This window comes from Mesocricetus auratus, unplaced genomic scaffold (genome assembly GCF_017639785.1).
Source record: "Mesocricetus auratus isolate SY011 unplaced genomic scaffold, BCM_Maur_2.0 Super-Scaffold_100010, whole genome shotgun sequence".
Classification (NCBI taxonomy): domain Eukaryota; kingdom Metazoa; phylum Chordata; class Mammalia; order Rodentia; family Cricetidae; genus Mesocricetus; species Mesocricetus auratus.
In genome coordinates, this window is record NW_024429194.1 from 49,222,330 (window position 1) to 49,242,299 (window position 19,970).

The window sequence follows — 19,970 nt, forward strand, 5'->3', positions numbered from 1 at the left end:
CATGCCTCCCGTCCACACTGGACTTAAAAGATCTTTAAAGTTATTGGGAAACAACCTGCTACAATGTATAACATTTCACAAAAGAGAAAAGAAAGATCCACGGAAGCTGAGTTGCTTTTCAAAAGTGGCACAGTGTTCATGTGGGTGTGGCTGCACATGTTTTGTTTTGTTGTTGTTATTATTATTATTATTATTATTATTATTGTTTTTTCCTAGACAGGGTTTCTCTGTGGCTTTGAAGGCTGTCCTGGAACTAGCTCTTGTAGACCAGGCTGTCCTCACAGAGATCCGCCTGCCTCTGCCTCTCGAGTGCTGGGGTTAAAGGTGTGCGCCCCACTACCCAGTTGTGGATGCACATGTCTGTGTGATTGTGCTTGAACTTGAGTGTGACAGCTAGACAGCAACCTTTGATGCTGTCCCTCTGGTTCTGTCTACCTTGGCTTCTTACTTGGCCTTGAACGTGACAGTTAGGGAGGCTGACTGCCCAGGGATCTGCTTGCTCTTCCTCTCTAGCCTGTGGGATTACAAGAAAGCCACCATGTTTGGACTCCCCTTCCCGCGCCATGGGTTCTGGGGATTAGACTAATGTTGTTTCTGAAGCAAGCACTTTACTATTGAATTTCCTTTTCAGCCTGTCTTCTCTTCTTCAATTAAAATTATAAGCATGTGCACTTTTTCCTAGATAGTTATAACCACTTGAATCACAGTTTTTAATCTACGATTTTAATTTAAAGGAAGAGATTTTACATTAGTAGCACTGTGAACAGCACAAACTTGCTTTTAATCCCCCTGTGTTTCAATTATTTTTCATCCACAAAGCTCATATTTGAACAAAAAGAGGAGTAAGAGTACTCTATAAAAGCTGCCTCCTTTTCAAAACCAGGGAAAGAAATATCCCTGTCATAAACTTTAAAGCTGCTGAGAAACTTCTTGTTCTTTTGTCTATCTTTTGTGTTTATTGATTTATTAATTGTATGTGCATGTGTCCTGGTCAAGTGGAGGTCAGAGGACAATCTGTATGGCTCTAGTTTTCTTCTTTGACCTTGTGGGTCCTGGGGGATCAAACTCAGGTTGCCAGGTTTGGCGGCAAGTGCTTAACCCGCTGAGCTGTTACACCAGTCCTGATCCTTTTCTTGAATTTCTTTGATACTATATATAATTTTGACTGCTTACAAATGGGTCAAATATTTAAGAAAAGTATCAGAGGTATTAATCTGGTCTGTAAGTACAGAACAGCCAGAAGACAGAGAGGCAGTCACAGCTTCTGCCTCACATTTGAGGCTCAGGGGACCATTAAGATATTGCAGAGCATCCTGAGAGAGGTAACCCAGTCACAAAAAGAGAAACATGGCATGCACCCTCTTATATATGGATTTTAGACATAGATCTGGGGAGTGCCAGCCTACTATCCCATGGCCAGAGAGTCTGGGAATCCAGCATGAGACTGATCAAGACTCCCTGAATGTGGGTGTCAGTGAGGAGGCCTAGGTAATCTATTGAGCCTTGGATAGTAGATCAGTATTTATCCCGGGTATACAAATGAACTTTGGACTCCCATCCAACAATGAGAGATGCACTCTCACCCTGAACTCTTGGGGGAGGGTCTAGGTCCTGCCCTGGATGAAATGACAGACTATGGATACTCTCATGGAGGGCCTCACCCTCCCTGGGGAAATGAGGGGATATTGGGGGCATTGGTGGGAGGGCATGGGAGGAGGGGAGGGAAACGGAGAGGAACCTGGAATTGACATGTGAAGCAACCTTGTTTCTAATTTAAATTTAAAAATTATATATATATATATGTATATATATAAAGATATTGCAGAGTCCCTATTTCCTAATATACAGAGGATCTATGTAATAGCGGCAAGTATAAAATCAAATGCTCAGAGCTTGGCCTCTTACCTTTAGATATCACATTGATGGTAGCATTTCCTGCTGATAAAATGGGGGTGAGGTCAGAAAAATTAAGCTGGCTCGCCACATGTCCTCCTAAAGTCTAATAGAAAGAGGACATCAGAAAAAGTGTTATGTGACAAGTAAGGAATCATGTACACAGAGATATTGTATAAGCTTTTAATTCCCCTCCTTTGCTCTGCAGAAAGATCTGGGAGCATTTGGAAGCAGCTAAATAATCCAGACACCAGGTTATGCTCAACCCTCACTTTTGACCCACCTAAATGCTGAGGAAGCACCTGTGAGCAGGGAGGAGAGCTAGTCTCCTGGAGAAATGGTCCTAACACACATTTGTGTTTGTTCAGAAGCCAAGTAAGATAAGTGAATGGAAAGCTAGGGAGTGATGTCAGCAGGTTAGGGGAAAGTGAGGGTATGACACACACATAGAGAAAGAAAGTCCTTTGTAGGGAAGGTGGAGAGCCTGCAGCCCCACAAACAGACCTGGAGTAAGGTGCATTTACATATAGGATGGCTGCCAAGAGACCCAACGCTTGTCTGTGGCCTTAAACTTTCAGCAAAGTCTGCTTAGGACAGGCTTGAACAGGGGACTTTAGGGGACTTATGGGAACAAGTTCATTGAGAGGAGCAATGTCCTTCAGAAAATTGACATACAATACACATATAAGAATATGAGGCAGATTTGGGAATCAGTTGTAGCCCAGAGACAAAAACCAGAAATGAGTATCTGCTGGGCCCTGCGTTCTGATGGCTTGCTCATCGTGCATGTAATGGAGAGTGGTTTGAGCCAATTACCCTGAAACCTTAAGTAATGGAAGGACCTCAGTGAGACATCTAGACAACTGGGGGCCCAAGGATGTATGCATGAACACACGTGAGAAATGGATATCAGAGCATAGGTCTAAGAGAAGAACCAATCAGAAGAGCATCTGGGAAGGTGGGATCTTGTTAGCTACACCCTAGATAAGACATGCTTCATAGATGGTCAGAGCTGGATGGGACCCTAGACACGGTTCCATTTGGTTGGTCCTTAATTTCCAAACTCTTCTATAGGATAACTGGGAAAAGAATTTGTGCATCTTCTGACTCTATATCATGATTTGTTATATCATATTAGACACATACGTGAACCTCATCCAACATACACACTTGTGATACCTGTCATTTGGGACGAACACACACACACACACACACACACACACACACACACTGTGGCTTATTTTATAGAACAGTAGAGAACATACAGCCATGTTCCTAATCTGGGGCCCTGCAAATGTCCTCAGATGCTTCAGCAGGGCATGATAAATCTTGGTCTTCTCCTTCGGGTGCTCTGAAACCAGAAAATTCAAGGTATCTTTCAACTGTTCCATGCTGCTTCCTGCTCCTATTGTTGCTCCTGAAAGCAAGAGAATAGAACATAAGTGTACAGTGAGCCTGCATGCATGCTTCTAAATAAATCTGCTCTTTGTATAGTTGGTTGGGATGACAACAACCAATGATAATTATGGATACTTTATTGTGATGGTTAGCATTAAAGTCTACTTGATTGAATGGAAGAGAACCTGTACGTGTCTGAGGGCATCTCGAAAGAAGATTAACTAACGGGAGCCTTCCCTCAGTGTGGGCGGCACTGTCCTATAATATAGAATTCAGATGGAGAAAGAACACTAGACCATAAAACAGAATTGAGTGCTCTGTGCTTCCTCACTGGGGACGAAATGTGACGCCCTGCCCCTGCTCTTGTTCTCATGAGTTCCCTATCACATGACTGTGCCCTTGAGTGGAGATCCAAAATAAGCCCGGCTTCCCTCAAGTTTGCTTCTTGTCTGGTATTTTGCAATGGGATTGACACAAGTAACTAATTCAAAAGGAGAACCATCTAGTGCAGATGGTCTTTTCGCTTGGTGCCCCCTTGGTGCCGTGATGTCGCTGCCCTGCTCAACTGTACCCTTCTTGTCATGATGGAATGAAACTTTTGAAACCATGATCCAACACAAATCTTTGCTCCTTTTAATTTATTTCCTGCAGGCATTTTGTCATAGTGATGAAAAACTAATACAACTCTCAAATATTAAGCACCAAATCCCTTTTCTCAGTCACAGACAGTGAGTGGTGTTTGCCTTGGATTTTGGTACATATTAACCACAGATAACCAAAATTCAATGCTTCATTTGCTTTCCCTGAGTAAATGATCATCTGTGGAAATTGTAAATCCTCCCCTTCTTTTGAGATAGTTTTGTTCCACTAGAGCGCTGGTCTTAAACCCATGGTCTTTCTGTTTTAGCCCCACGGATACCAGATTATAGTGTGTGCCAGTACAGTAGGATTTAAAAACTCTCTTTGAAAGTCAGTAAACTAGAAAATTTATTGGCAAAATTTCCATTGTCCACTTCTTCTTCTTCCACAGTCATCTCTTCCCTTTGCCCTGCCCTCTTCTAAAAAGAGAACAGGAGTGGATAGGTGTTGGCAGCAGGCCAGTTTGATTTACAGGAGTGCATGATTTCAGTAGTGTTGTTTCACTAGGGCTAATAGAATCCATAAGGGAGTGACTAAGAAAAAACTCAGTATGCATCCGGCACCAATGAACCCACTGTACATAAAAAGCCACGCATTTATCTCCAGTGTTAATGTTCCATGGAGGGATGATTAGGAAACGGTGCTTACTGCTCCTAGGAGGGATGGCAATGAAGAAAAGACGGAGCAGCAGCAGCAGTTGCAGCAGCATGTGTAGTTCTGTGCTTTGCTTCCGTCTCTACACCCTCTGCCTCCAATGACCTTCCCTCACCCACATGGCTGGGGAATCTCCCTTAGTCCATCCTTTCCTGTATCCACGTCCATTGATACAGATATCCCAGTGGTTAAGAAAAAATGATGAGCCACTAACTTAAGACTGGCATGCTAGAGGGAGAGCAAGAAGCTACCCCGTTGGTCTCTTTTTCACGCTTGGAATTTTAACTATTTAAGCTTCGTAAGTTTGGCTCCTGCCTTCAATCATTATCTATTCAAATGCATTGTTTGGGTGTTGGTGGTGGGATTACTCAGACAGCCTTGTTTGTGCATTGTCAGCAAAAAGAAGACAGGATCTAGGCCTGACATGGGAGGCTGAGGAAATTATTTAAGTCCTTTGATCCTGAGTCTCCCATAGGGTATTGGAGGCTTGAAGGTATGAGATGGGTCTGTCTGCTAGGGTTGTCCTAAAGACCAAAGAGACAGGACATGTGAAGGCACCTGGCAACTTGTGAAAAGAATGAAAGAAAAAAATTAAAATTGCTCATAGTTGCATTTTAAATCCCATCACCAAGATTGTGTGTGTGCGTGTGTGTGTGTATGTGTGCATGTGTGTGTGCATATGTGCATGTGTGTATGTGCATGTGCATGGGTACACATGTGTGTGTGATGAGCCTCAAGAGAGAAAATGTCTGAAGGGTTTATTAGACCAGTCTTTCCTGCTTGGCTGAGCTCTTTGAGCTCTTTGGCATCTTCTTGCTGTTATGGCTCTGATGGCTATGTGATGCTCAGTGACAGAGCTGAGACACCCTGAGACTTGTAGTGAACACATAGTACACGCCCACTTGCTTTGAATGAATGAGTGAAGCCAGGGCTCCGGTGAGGTGTCAGTGATTGCCATTGGTGCCCCACTGAGCCAGGGTTGGTGTCTTATTTGAAAGCCAAGACACTTACCATTGTTTGTGCTGTTCACAAAATGCAGTTCTGGAAGTCCAAGTGGGCATATAAAAACTGGATAGAATTCACCTTTAAATTTAATATTGGGTCCTTAAGGAGAAAAACAGAAAGCAATTAGAAAGAGAACAATGGGTTACTGGTATGACAGAGTAAAAACTATCATGTATAGAACTTACTTGCAAAAGAAAAAATTCTAAAAGACCCCAAGTCCCACGAGTAGAAATCAACCCTGCTTACGCAGAGTATGAGGAGGGGTTTCAGTTACCTGATCTGAACTGAAACACACACGAATAACACATACCCACTGTGGTGTTCCCCATGACCAGTGGGGCTTTGGGGTAGCTGTCTTTGAGTTCCAGAAGATCCTCCAAGGTCACAGGCATGAACCAGGTGGTCCTGGCCCCTTGAAATGTCAGCCTCCTCTTATGTGGGTCCTCGGCCATTCTCTGTGGAGAAGCAATGCCACTACGCTTTCTGGGGGTCCAGGGAGTCCACGGGTCATTTCAAGCTTTCTCGGGGATCAGGAAAGGGTAGACTGAAACTCCCAAATCAATGAGACACATCCTGCTAGGTATTCATAGGAACAGTGTTTATACTCATGAAGTGACTGTCTGGAGAGGCAGAGTCTCGGTCTGTTCTGGTTCTGCCCACCACTGGAGAATTAGAATTTCCACAGTAAACAGCCCCCAAGGAAGACCTGAGTTGTCAGAGGACTTCCTGCACGGCTCTTCTAAGTTACCATTAACTATGTGTACATGTGTTTGAGTCATCTTTTCTGTAAACGGCAACGATGCTACAGGTGAGGTGGAGAGAAGCTGAGAATGTTTTCTTCCTTGGTTCTGGGGAAAATGTGGGTAAATCCATTTCCTTGCCCCTGTCTCCCGGCTCTTCAAGAAAGCCGTGGGCAATGGACTGGAGAGTATGTTAACTATCAGTCAGACACTCATCTTCAGGCTCAGAGAAACACTGACTATGGGAAAAATGTTACTGAACACTATTCCCTTAAAAATTTAAAAATCACTCACTTGTTTTATTTACAGGTGTTGCATGCTGTATGTGTGTGTGTGTGTGTGTGTGTGTGTGTAAGGGAATTGCTTTTTACAACCTTACTTATGTCTATCAGGTATACATGGATCTACATTTAGGTATGTAACTTTAAAATACTGACTCATGGAGGACACAGATGGCTGCCCATCCCATACTCCTTGGTCTGGCCGAGGGTGTGTGTCGGGGGGTGCGGCACATTTTTTCTTATAAATTTGTTTTTTTTTTTGTCAGAGGGTCGGCAAGGGCAGAGGGCAGATGTGAGGGGCAGGGAGATAAGCGGGGTCGGAATGCATGATGTGAGGTCCACACAGAATTAATACAAGTTTAAAAAAAAAAGAAGAAAACAACAACAAATCTTCCCTCAGACACGCCCACAGGCCAACCCAACATAGACAATATCTTCATTGAGACTTTCTTCCCAAGTGATGCTAGGTCATAGCAAGCTGACCGTTAAAGCTAATGATTCCATGGGGGGAAAAAAGGAAAAGAGAAAAAGAAAAAGAAAAAAAGGAAAAGAAAAATCCCAGCTTCACCCCCCCCCCAAAAAAACCCCTGAGTCCTAGCCAAGGTGTCCAAATTCTCACCCTGGGAGGATACATGGCACTGGATTCTGAGACGCCAATTCTCCTACCATGCAGACAACCATGTGCCGTATTAGTTTCCTTTCCTCTTTTCTTTACTAGGTTGAACCAGCGGTTAACTGTAAGAACAGTACAGTTCCATTGTCCTGAGCATCATTTTACCGACACTTTACTGTTTTACAAATTGGCCTTAAGAGACCCATCGGTATCTGTATGACCTTCAGTGACTCATCTGTACTGTGACCTTGGGAGCTTCAGCTGAAGGGATTCAGCCAAAGGGACTCTGCGGTTCCCAGAAACACCACTCTTTCATGCCCTCTGACATGATTGCCTATTGAAAGAACTGAACACATCCCTAAAAAAAATGACTCCATCATGGCAGACTCATTCCCATCTCTTAATAGCTAGAGATTTGTGGTTCCACAGTACAATACAAAAGGACATGCACCATGTCATAAGAGACAACAAAAGCAGAGCAACTTACGATCAGTTCAGGAGGAAATATAGGTTCCTGTGATGGGTCCAAGGGCTGGAACTCATCTTCATTATACAATTTAGTACACATCTCAACAAAACACAACACAAATGGAAAGTCAGAGTTACTGAGAGACACTCAGCAATATTCAAGTGTAGCACTCCCCCAACCATACCCCAATATAAAACAAGATGCTGGATTCACAGGGGCCCCCCTCACATAGACTTTCACTTTCTCCCAGGACTGAGGGGTGGTGTCCTACATGGACATGACTCTTGACTTCTCTGCTGTTGGAGAAGAGCGTTAGACTTCTGCACTGGGTCTCCTGTATTATTGTATATTTATGAGCACAAAGGTGCCTGAGGTTGTGAATATTGATTATCAACTCAACAGGCTCTAGAATCCTCCAGAAGACAACCTCCAGCCGTGTCTGTGATGCAGAGTCTAGACTGACTGGGCTAAATGGATGGAAAGACTAACTCTGAATGTGAGGGACACCTTCCCATGGACTCAGACTGACGGAAAAGGAGAAGGAGAGCTGAACACCAGCACACATCTCTCTCTGGATGCAGTGAGACCAGATGTCTTAGGTTCCTGCCTCCGTGCCTTCCCTTCCATGGTGCACTGCACTCTCAAACTGAGACTTTTCATGACATGCATTTTACTTATTTTTGCCTCGTAATGACTGACAAGAATAGGTACATTTGGATTTTTGCTAGCATTTTTTGAGTCAATCCCAATTGGGGTAGGAAAAACAGACACTTACTTTTTCCTCTCTGCTAACAAAAGACTTTTCCTCTAGATCCATGCAGCATTTTCCAGAACCTTTCATTTGGCAAACAGTAGGTCCCTTGGGAAATAATTCAATGTAGGTCAACTTCACGGTCAGTTCCTGAACATGATGCCTGAGGCCTCCCATCTGTAACCCACCAAACTAATCTGTGGACTCCTCACTTCTCTTTCCAGCGGAATGGAAGGAGGTCCCTGCAGCATTTGTGTCTCACCTGGTTACTGTTTCTCCAGCTCCCAGTAAAACATAGGTAACAAGGCAGGCACATGCCTGTAATCCCAGTACTTGGGAAGTAGAGACAGGAGGATTAGGAGTTCAAGGCCATCCTTAGCTACACAGCAAGGTTGAGGCAAGCTCTGGGCTATATGAAACCCTGTCTTAAAAACAAAAGCCCAAACAAATCAAAACAAATAAACAAAACAAGAAAAAAGGGGCTGGCTGGGATATAGGTAGCTCAGTGGGTAGGCTGATATGTGAGCGCCTTGGTTGGATGCTTTATTCCACAAACAATAAAAATGCTTAAACCTCTATGTGAGTTTGGGAGGTGAGGGCAGCAAGTGACCCACTATTGAACAATTAGAGAAACGTGAAGGAGATCATGAATTATTTGAAAGATTCAAATCACTAATGATTTAATTATAATTTTCAGGATATTTAATGTGAAACCAAAAGGTAACCCTTTGGGCCGAATTTGTCAGTTGTGACCATCATCAATTCCTCTTCCTCCTCCTTGTCCCCCTCTTCTTCTTCTTCCTACTCTAATTTTTCTAATGCTTTAGTGAGAGAAGGTCTTACACTACAGCCTGGGCTGACCTGGAAGTAATTCACTTTATAGCTCAGGCTGGCCTTGAATTCGGGCAATCCTCCTGCCTTAACCTCCCAAGTTACAAGTGTATACCACAATACCCAGTTTCATTTATTATTCTCATCTTGGTAAACAGTGCCAAGGATGTGTGACAATTTGGAGGCAATGAATGCCATATTATAACCAAGAGTCCAGTTTCTGGTTTAGCATGTGCTGGACAGGCTGGGCTTGTTAAATTGGAATAATAAAGGTTACACTTATTGATGGGAAAATCCCACACAGACCTGCTGTGAAAAGTAATAGCTGGTATTTTGAACTCCAAGTCCATTTCTATAGACTTAATTAGGGGTTCGAACACTGTGAGCTGTGCTATCAAAAGAACTAATTCTTTGTATTTCTGTTTACATCTTTACATAGATTTTTATCTGAAAGAAGACCATATAGTTTTAGGCTGGGCAATATGAAGAAGGTGCTATTTCTTCACATTCTGTAGGTAAAAAAATGGTAAAACGTGTGTTACTATTATGACATACCATAGATAGTATCTTGGGATAAAGTGAACTAGCCTGTGGTTTGTAAACCTTCCTGAAAATTCTTAGTAATAGTATAAAAATGTAAGTTTCCAAGGTTGTTTTAATTTTTATTCTTAGAGAAGGTCTCTAGCGTTTCTGAAAGGCCCAGTACTGACTGTGTAGCCAAGGACTTCTGATCTCCTGCCTCTACTACTTGAATGCTTGGATTACAAGCATGCAGCATCAACCTTGCTCCTCAAAAACTTGTAGTTTTTGGAGTGAACTGGTATACTTTGAATTGTTTTTGGTCATCAAAAATGTTATAAAATACTTTTTATTGTGAAAAGTGGATTTTGAGACTGTCCACCCCAGTATGCACTAGTCATATTTTCCAGCTTTCAAGGAGACTTGGGTTCTTGGCTTCCCGAAGTCTTTGCTGCCTGGTGGTTAGACCTGGTTATGATGGGTAGGCTCTTCTTGGAAGCCATCTTTCTGTCCCCACTGACCATTGTCAACATTCCCTTCTGCACGGGATACTGCCTAGCTCATGCAGTCCTTCCCCACACTGAGCAGCCCAGGCTTGTCCTTCCCACAGGGAAGTGAAGTTCCCCCTGCTGTGTTACTCTTGGCTCAGGAACAGAACAGTGTCTCTATGTTGGCTAACAGCTTCCAGTCTAAACTCTTTAGCCCCAAACAGCGTACTTTCTTTAGTTTTTAAAACCCCCACCATACCAACTTCTCTCTCTTTCTTCCTTTTTGTTTTTAATATGAACTTTGGACATTGGACATCTTTTTCTATTTCAACCAATTTTCTTCCTTATAATTTTTCTACTGCTCTTTCCTCAGCAATTCATTTCTGTAATTTATTTTATAATTTAGTTCAAAGTTCCCTTTCTCTGATACGTTCTCTATCTTTTCCTTTCCTTCAATTCTCTTCAGTCTGTGTTCCTTCAATATGTGTGCCTGTTTAGCACCTGTCTTTCTTTCCTCCCCTGGCCCCTTCTTTCTTGCACTGGGGATTGAACCTTGGGTCTCATGTATGCTAATAAGTGCTCTATTGGGCCTCGCTAGGTGATGCAGGCTGCTCAAACTCCCTCTGTACTCCCGAGAGTATCTTGCACACCAACATCTCCATTCCTGGCCTCAGTTCCATGCCACAAGACTAGCTGCTTTTATTGTTTCTACATTTCATTCTCTTCAATAGAGTTTACATTTATTGGAGTGGTAGAATAAATTTCATACTTCTCAGGAAAGCATCAAACTTGAAGAAATTGCATAGATGCTGAGGGCTTACTTATAAAAATACTCATGACCTCGGTGTGACTATCTGCATAAAACACGGTTCACCAACACAGCACTGTGCATGAGACAGGGACTCAGGATGCCTCATCCCTTCCTGAGGAGCTGCAGAGAGGGGAGTACTGTTCCTCCATAGTGTAGCCACCAGTGAGCTCCCCTTGATCAAGTAAATAATCCCCCACCCGTGTTCACATAAGCTACAACATCTTAACTTACCGACGAGAACGTTTTCCCACTTTCTACAATTGGACGGTACCCAGTACATCGGCACAAGTTACCTGGTTGATAAGGAATTAATCAGGTCTTATGGTCTCATACAGAAATAGACTGCACATCTATGCTTAGTGTTTTCAGGAAAACAGTTAAGTCTATTTTTGCTCTGAAACCCAGTAAGATTCTTTGAAAAAACACTTCCCTTGGGGATGTTAACGACAAGTATGTGATTACAGTTTTTTTAAACACTAGAGAAACCATCACATTTCCCGACCAACTCTTCGTGTCTTATCCCATGCCTATTCCCTAAACAGAAAGCCATGGGACCAGCAGTTTTTCTCTGCCAGCTAGTTCCACCAAGATGAGCAGCGCCACTACAAGTGCAAAGCAATGGAGTCCACAGATCCTGAGCTGGAGTCTACAAACTGTGAGCCAAAACCAAGCTGTTCTCTTCGTAAGTTAGTTATCTCTGGCATTTTGCCATAGTAATGGATAGCTGACCGACACAGGGGCTGAAGGTCTCTGGCTCTGTTCTCCAGGGGAATACTTCAGGCAGGGCTGTTCCACTGATTGTCTGGATCCGGCAATAAGTGTGTTGGGTCATTTACTTAGTTTACTTGTCAGATCAGAAGTTGGAAAAGCAAGATTGCCTTGGATGTTCTTGAACCCACTGAGAATGCACAGCAGGTGTTCAGTGCATAGCTGATATTGTTCAGTTAGTCAACATTTCCAAAATATGGATGGAAGTAGGAAGGAAACCGCTATTCTTAAAAAATGTGCACGATTCAGGGGTGGTGGCACATGCCTTTGATCCCAGCACTCAGAGGGTAGAGGTCAGCCTGGTCTATACAGTGAGTTTCAGGATAGCCAGGGCTATATAATGATGTCCTGTCTCAAAGTTTTGAAAAATATTGTGCAAACTTTACAAGCTGTTTGAATGGTAACTATGAAGAGGTCTTAATAACACAGGGAGACTCTCATGATTTCTCCAAGTCTCAAAGCTCCTAGTAGTTACTCCATGGGGCTTAGTGCTTCACTGAACAATAAAAAGATTACTGAGTACTTAACAGACTGGGTTAAAATTACACCCAACCACTACAGGCCACAGCAGTTAACCAGAAAATTTTGAACCAAGAAGTTGTGGAGAGAAAATATGCCAATTCCAAACACATTTAAGTTGAACTTTGACCTGGTTTTCTTTTGCATCTTTTCATCATAATTGAGTTTCTGCCTGTGTCTGTTTGGGGAAAGGGACAAGGAGCTGTCCTTTAACGGCTATTTGTTGCATCAATACCATTAATACCTTAGATCTCATTCTCTCAAACTAGGAAGGGTTCTGATAGAAACTACATTTGTTAGCTTGTCTTTGTAGATACAAAGTCACAATTTTTTTTTGGTTTTTATGAGACAGGGTTTCTCTGTACTGTTTTTGTGTCAGTCCAGCCTGGCCTCGAACTCACAGAGATCCGCCTGCCTCTGCCTCCCGAGTGCTGGGATTAAAGGCGTGCGCCACCACCGCCCGGCCAAAGTCACAATTTTTACACTTAGCTATATCACTATTTTTGTAGCAATTGAATTGGTTACTGTTTGTCTGTGATAACCCATTGTTTCTGAGCCCCCACCAACCAGCTTATAAAAATGTATAGTGATTTTATGAAGTAATGTTAGTGAGTGATTTAGACAGATGAGTTAAAACACAAACAACAAAACCTTGTGGTTCCACTCTACCCACATTTCCATGTTTGGAAAAGGCTGCGCTAGCAGTGCTTGCAAAAGCCTCACCTCCAAGCGCCTCAGTGATCTGATCGGGTGTGGGCTCTGGGTGGTTCCTGAGCAGAATGTAGATGGACATCACCATGCCAGGGCTGCAGAATCCACACTGTGTGCCATGACACTTGGCCAGCCGTTCCTGAGAGGCAAAGGCACACCATTAGAGCATTACACCTGCGGCCTTGCACGCCAGCCAGCAGCACAGAGTCTAAACTTCCTGAAAACAACTTCAGGAGAAACGCTCACCTCTGGAGGAAGAAGGTAATTTTCTGAAGTCAGATACAGGTAGTTTTGTTTTTTTTTTTTTTTTAAAGCCCAGTAGCTGAATCATTCTCATGCCTGCTTTCTTTTTTCCTTCCAGTAGCTCACTTACTCTATCACTTGGGATGCTCTAACTTTTCTTCATTTTACAATTAGGGTAATAATGGCCTGTACTTTGCAGAATAAATGAATTGTGTGAATCAATTCAGCAGGCTCTGTACAGGCATCTTCGTGCTCTTTCAGATTAGAGGATTTTTAGTGTACTAAATGTTGTACTCTAGATACTTAAAACAAGAAGAACATCTATTTCATATTGCTGGGTTATTCACACATTTAAATCATGTGTATTCAATCTTATACAGAGAAGACAATGGGGGAAAATGTCAATTTATTTGCTCTATACAAAATCCCTAAGCCAGGAAGCAGCAAGTGAAACCAGGAGTGCCAGCCCAGCCTGCCTGTCACTACACACTCACCTAGCTGTCTTGCGTATGATTCTAGTGCTCTCAAATTATCCCCTCCCCCACCACCACCACATCGTGGCTCCTATAATGAAAGCCGAATACTCTGGTTCAACTGAAAGGACAGACGTTATTTTAGTGCTAGGGGACAACATGGCTGTGTTGGATTTATCACTACATGGCACTTGTGTCTCCTGTGACAGATAGTCTGGACTAGAATCTGCTGTTGTGGTTAACACCTGGCTCTCTTGGGGAGACAGAACCCTTTAGGTGAATCCTCTTTTCCAAGTTTTATTGTACAAAACCCCCACTACCATGGCAAGTACAATGCAAACCAAGGCCCTTTAAGGGTGTCTGGTTTAACTTGACTATGGATATGTCTAAAGACAATCAGCAGAAACCCTGTAAATTTGCAAGCCAGGCAAGCCTGCTCCGGGGTACCACTGAACAAACGTGTCCCATCAAGACCTGAGAGAGTCAGATCTACTAAACATAGAAGGAAACACTTGTATAGCTAAAGTGATGAGAGGTAGATGCTGGGTAAAATCTTCTGAAGAACACAGCTATTTGAGTTCACGGCTGGAAGATATGAGCAGGTCCCTGTCAAGGGCAACGGGCAGGCAGTGAAGCCTCCTTGTTCCAGCTGCAATGTTTCAAGGAAGGAGCCCTAAGGGAAAGAACCTTGTTTTTCTACATTCTGCCTTAAAACTCACCCAGCAGGAGTTCCTGCTCAGTCACAGGGAAACCATGCCACCCTTTCTTTGAAGAGCCCTCCAAACTCGAATAACCCACCCTGCTGCATTTTAATTGTAGCAAGTAGTTGGGTGATGTTTCTGGAGCCTTCTCTCACTTACAGATGAACTCTCATCAGCCTCCCATTGTGAGAAATGAAGAGGTCTATTTTCTATAAACTCCCATTTTCTGCCTTGTTTCCTTTTTTAGTAAGACTGTCCTTGTCTTTTAGTTACTGGCAAGGACAGAGCTGAGAAGGTCTCTCGGGTTAAGATGTCTTTACAGTCAATGACATTATCTTGAAGAGATCTCTGAAAAAGATTCCTAGCTATGAAACAAGGAAGTAAAATTATAAAGGATTTCAAGCTTGGAGATCTTGGGAGAACACACAAGACTACGGGCCATGTCTGTTCCAGCTTGGAGACCTCAGGAGAGCACACCAGACTGTGGACCATGCCTGTCCCAGCTTAGAGACCCTAGGAGAACACACCAGACTACGGGCCATGCCTGCTCTAGCATCTGGTCCCCATAACATTGTGATCTTACTTGCACAGGGTGAATCCTCTTCTTGATGCTCCCCACACCTTCCACTGTGGTAATGGCTGCCCCATGGAGAGAGCAGATGGGCACCAGGCATGCTGTTGCTGGGTAGTGGCTGTGATGGGCTTATGTAAAGAGAACACACTGAAATCATGGGGAATGGGTTACAAAACTTGGGGAGTCATTTCAGTCCAGAGGAAGGCTGTATTTCCCCAACCACAGAGAAGATGACCTATACAACCATCACCTGGCCATGCCTGAGAAAGAACTTACATATCACAAGTGGAGGAAGGAAAAGAGGGACACTTCCATGTTGGACTCCTAAGTGACCTTCCCTCACCTTTCCTTATTTTAGTTTTCTTTCCTTGTGAGGCAAGTAAGGAAGTGTTCCTCTATGGATCCCTGAAGGCATCAGGCCTACATGGAGAACTACAGGCAACTAAGGAATGATGATAGAGAGAGAAATAGTCTTGCCCAGTACCAAATGGCCAGCCCTGAAAACATACTTACAAGTAACATTACAGACTGAGAAGGTGGTATTTGTGAATTCATATGTGTATATTTTTCCTTCTTGCAATTCTTCCTTTTTGTTTTAGCATGTGAATGTGTGTGTGTGTGTGTGTGTGTGTGTGTTTGAGTGGGTATGAGGGCATGTTTGTGAATGTGTGTGTATGTGTGTATGCATGTATGTCTGTTGTGTGTGTGTGTGTGTGTGTGTGAGTGGATGTATATGTGTGTATGTGTGTGTGTGAGTGGGCATGTTTTTAGTGTGGGTGAACACAGGCGCACACATCTTTCTTTGCCCATTTCCCTTTCTGTTTTCTGACTGTGCTCCACAACTCTCTGTTCTCTTGAAGTCTTCACCGCCTTCTAGACTGGCTGAAAGCCTGCATCCACCACTAAGATATTCATAGAATTTAACTTTTTTGCTGTTCTTTCTCAGTTTTAAATGCTGGTGACAGTCATACTCTCTTGAGGTTGTTTGGAGAAGTAAATTTGATGACATGTTTAATATGTAAGCATCTGGAACAGTGTACGACATTCACAAGCATCCAGTAAATGCTGGTTATTTTGCCAGTATCTTGTTATTTCTGTTAATAACACCCAATAAATTAACTCCTGAGAAGAGATCTTCCCTGAACAGCTAAGCGCTGTATAGAAACACCTGTTGTACAATTCTCTGGAGATAGCTGCTAAGCACCGTAGATGTGTCCCCAGCTTACCCGACACTTCTGCCTCCTCAGCCTTTCCATTTGTCCTATCATTTGTGAATGGCACCACCCACCCAGTTCACCCAAGCAAAACCTTGGCAGTAGACAACTCCACCTTCACCTCCATGTTCCACCAGAGAGCGGATTTGCATTTTCAAGTAGAGGTGTTGCAGCTTGATTTGGGTAATCAACTCATTCTCCTGGGAAAATGACTTTTCTCAGAATGTGCTAAGACCTAAGTGTCACTAAGACTCTAACTCTGCGTTATCCATTCTTGCAGACACTTCTCTGAACTCCCTGTTCAACGGCAAAGGAACTGTTTTACAACAACAGAGAACAGAGCCCTGAGAGCTCAGAACACAGGACAAATTTGTGGAAAAGACATGGAGGCAGGACGAGCTTGTTAGAGACTGGGAGACAGGAGGGAGAGGTGCACAGTGTCAGGGAAAGGGAAGCCTTCGTGGGAAAGGCTCCTTGTCCTTCCCAGATGTGCCCAGAGCACGGCCAGGCCAGCGCAAAGGATACTGGATCTTCTTGCTCTTGGGGTCATATCTTGACACCATCACTGTACAGGCACCGCAGCCACCTCCCCCACAGCCATATTTAGTGCCTCTGAGATGGACTGGAAGGACAGTCAAGGAAAAGCCACCCAAGTTGCTGGAGTTGTTTCGTTTCTACTTTTCCATCTCAGCTCATTGATGAAAGCTGTGGAGGGACTATTCAGGGGCTACACCAGCTTTCTGAACACTGGGTCCCAGGGCAGTTTTGAATATAAGAATTTCCAATTTAGTAGGGAAGGCGATGAAATACTAGTTGGGAAGCCAGCTCAGTGGTAGAGTGCTTGCCTCTCTCAGTGCCCAGAAGAACACTAAACGATAAAAAAGAACTAGCACGTGCTAGAAATTGTGATTTGTACTTATTATTACTAGGATTTTGGAAGCTGAGGCAGGAGGATTGCTGTGAATTTGATGCAGCTTGGGTAACACAGGGTAGGGTAGCCTGGAATACACAGAGACTCTGTTTCACAAGAACAAAACCAAGGAAGGTGATACGGCATTCCCAGTGGTATAGGACAGTGCCTTGCAATGATATGGCATTTCCAGTGGTATAGGACAGCACCTTTCAGTCAAAGCACAGATATTTCTGCAATGAATCATGTGTGAGTTCTTCCTGAGTAAGATACACAGACTGCAGGAGCCTGCTGTCAGTAGTTTAGCGTTTGCACCCAAAGGCAATGTGGAAATTGCATGACTTTTACAGAACTCAGAATTGTGGGCAATGGAAGATGAATCCATATAGTGTCATTTCTTTGGATGTCATAGAAGGTGGTTTGTGTAAAATCAGAGAAATCCTCCTGGGAGGCTTAATTTTCTCCTGGACATTGATATTTACTTTTGCTTTCTTATGGAATTAGAAAATATCAATTTAAGGGCTGAGGATACAGAGCAGCAACAGACCCTTTGTCTAGCATGTGAGCAGCCCTGGGTATAAACCCTAGTTTAGCAAATAGCAGTAATAACCATGGCTCTTGAACCAGCCCTATCCTGATCACTATGTCAGACGTTTGCATGTTTTCTCAGAGAGAGAACAAAGGATGTATGCAAATCTTCTTCTTTAGGTGAATCCAGGAATCTACCAGAGTTGGCTTGGGGCCTTTTCTGGGTGCAGAGTAAGAGTATTTTTCCAGGTGGAGCTGATAATTGGCTTGGGTGAGGATTGAGTAATTTTCTTCTTGTAATTGCTGCCCTTGATGAGGAGCTGCAATCAGGATACTTGTGGGTTTTGGAATCCTAACTGAGGAGCTCTTTGCAGCCTTCCCAAGAAGGCTTTGCACACCCGACTCTGCTCTTTAATTCTGAGCCAGTTACGGCTGCTCAGGTCTGAGACAGAGGCTGAAGGTAGTGTGGGGTAGCCCTTAAAGTGCTCCAGGGAGTAGGGTACAAAAAAGCAAGGAGTCCTTAGTTTCTGCTTTGGGGATCCAGAAAATTTCAAGCCAAGAAACCCAAGTGCTATCTGTCTCAAAGGTGGATAAGTCTTCAGTCGGTCAGCATGTAACAGGAGAGCTGTGTGCATGTTTTAGAGCCATCTGAGTGAAATGTGGACAACTGATTCCTCTGACCTCTTTGCCCTCTGGATGTCTACCAGCTAGTTTCAAGACTCTCTTTCTTCCCTCACAGCTAGCCCTGATCGATTCCTTCTGTGTTCTATTGGCTCATCTTGGGGCTCATCATTAGACAGTGTGGCCAGACAGATACAGACCCTCAGTTAAATCTGAACTGCAAACAAACAGCTGATAATGGAGTAGGATGGGCTTATCCTGAACAATCTCAAACTTAAGTAGCTATGCTTTATTTTTATAAATGCTAAACATAGAAACATTACTTGGGCTGAGTAGAAACAATATGTTGTAAGTGTGTTTTGGTCCTTCCCATTAAAGAGATTTCTCACTGCCCCCAAGACAGGCAGCCCTGCAGTGTACTTAGAAGTTGTTTTAGCCTAAATGTACAGGGAGCATGCCAGACCTGGTCCCTTTCTTTAAGGCTCTCATTGCTTATCTCGTCTGCATTTCCTGTCACATTTCTCCCTCCTCTCCTTCAGCACTTTATGTATGTCAACAGAAACTTTGTTTATTTCTCCAAAACATGATAGTCCTTTTCCTCTGGCTCCATGCCTTCGATTGGAACATCTCTGCCTCCAACAGTCCAGCTTTTGCTGAAAAGTTGCGCTCAACCCTTATCTCATCTCGCCCTCTCCATGTCTGGCTGGGCATCCTTCTGGTGCTTCACAACACGTGGCTCTCATCACTTCCCCCGTGTGTCTGCTATGGCCATCTCCTTCACTAGGGTGGGCCAGAGGCAGTGCCTGTCTAGCTTCTGAATACTTAGTGCTTCAGAAAAATTTGTTATTTGAGTAAATATGAACTGTTTATTACTCGTTTGTTTTTAAGATAGGGTCTCTGTGGTCCAGGCTGTCCCCAGACTTACTATGTAGTTTAGGATGACCCTGAGCTTCTGATCCTTCAGCCTCTACCTTTAGAGTGCTGGGATTACAGCGCCAACCATCTCACTTGGTTTATGTGATGTCAGGAACCCAGGGCAAAGGCCACCACAGCTCCTGATTTTGTGCATGGAGGAGATGGAATAATAGAAGGGAGATGACAATGTTCATTCTGTGTCATAGTCTGGGCATGATACCTAAGCCAGGGCCCAAGTCAGCAGTAAATCGGGGTTTTGTGGGGCCTGACATTTCTGCAATATGAAAGGCACAATATAAGGGAGGATTAAAATTATGAATGTAAACATAGGACCCGGGCCTGGGGATGGTCTACAGGATACTGTGAGAGTGCTTTAGGTTGGCACTGTTGCTAGCAGAGCCAAACATTCGCTGGAGAGAAAACCTTTGTTAAGGTCAGACATTGTAGAAGTGTTAATTGGGAGGTGGAGAGAGAAACGATGGCAATGTCTTGTTCACCACTGGCTTCCTGGTGCCTGGCAACAGGGCTCACTGCGTGCATGCGTGTGTGTGTGTGTGTGTGTGTGTGTGTGTGTGTGTGTGTGTGTGTGTTTGTCCACATGGGGGCTGGAGGCCAAACTCAGTGTCATTCCACAGGTACAGTCAACATTGACAAATAGGCTTAGCTGACTAATTAGTGAGTTCCAGGGATCTACTTGTCTC

General features: G+C 43.7%; 1 protein-coding gene across 1 annotated transcript in view; it reads right to left on the bottom strand.

Moving 5' to 3' along the window:
• Positions 1-19,970, bottom strand: part of LOC101823544 (aldehyde oxidase 4) — a 53,320-nt gene that overhangs the window by 28,557 nt on the left and 4,793 nt on the right. The window contains exons 3-12 of the mRNA XM_040753582.1: positions 16,821-16,917; positions 15,091-15,199; positions 13,103-13,229; positions 11,324-11,385; positions 8,468-8,551; positions 7,711-7,791; positions 5,900-6,044; positions 5,596-5,688; positions 3,159-3,310; positions 1,906-1,999 (exon numbers count right to left, since the gene is read on the bottom strand). Of these exons, the coding sequence (XP_040609516.1) occupies positions 1,906-1,999; positions 3,159-3,310; positions 5,596-5,688; positions 5,900-6,044; positions 7,711-7,791; positions 8,468-8,551; positions 11,324-11,385; positions 13,103-13,229; positions 15,091-15,199; positions 16,821-16,917 (1,044 nt within the window). The remainder of the gene's footprint in view (positions 1-1,905; positions 2,000-3,158; positions 3,311-5,595; positions 5,689-5,899; positions 6,045-7,710; positions 7,792-8,467; positions 8,552-11,323; positions 11,386-13,102; positions 13,230-15,090; positions 15,200-16,820; positions 16,918-19,970) is intronic.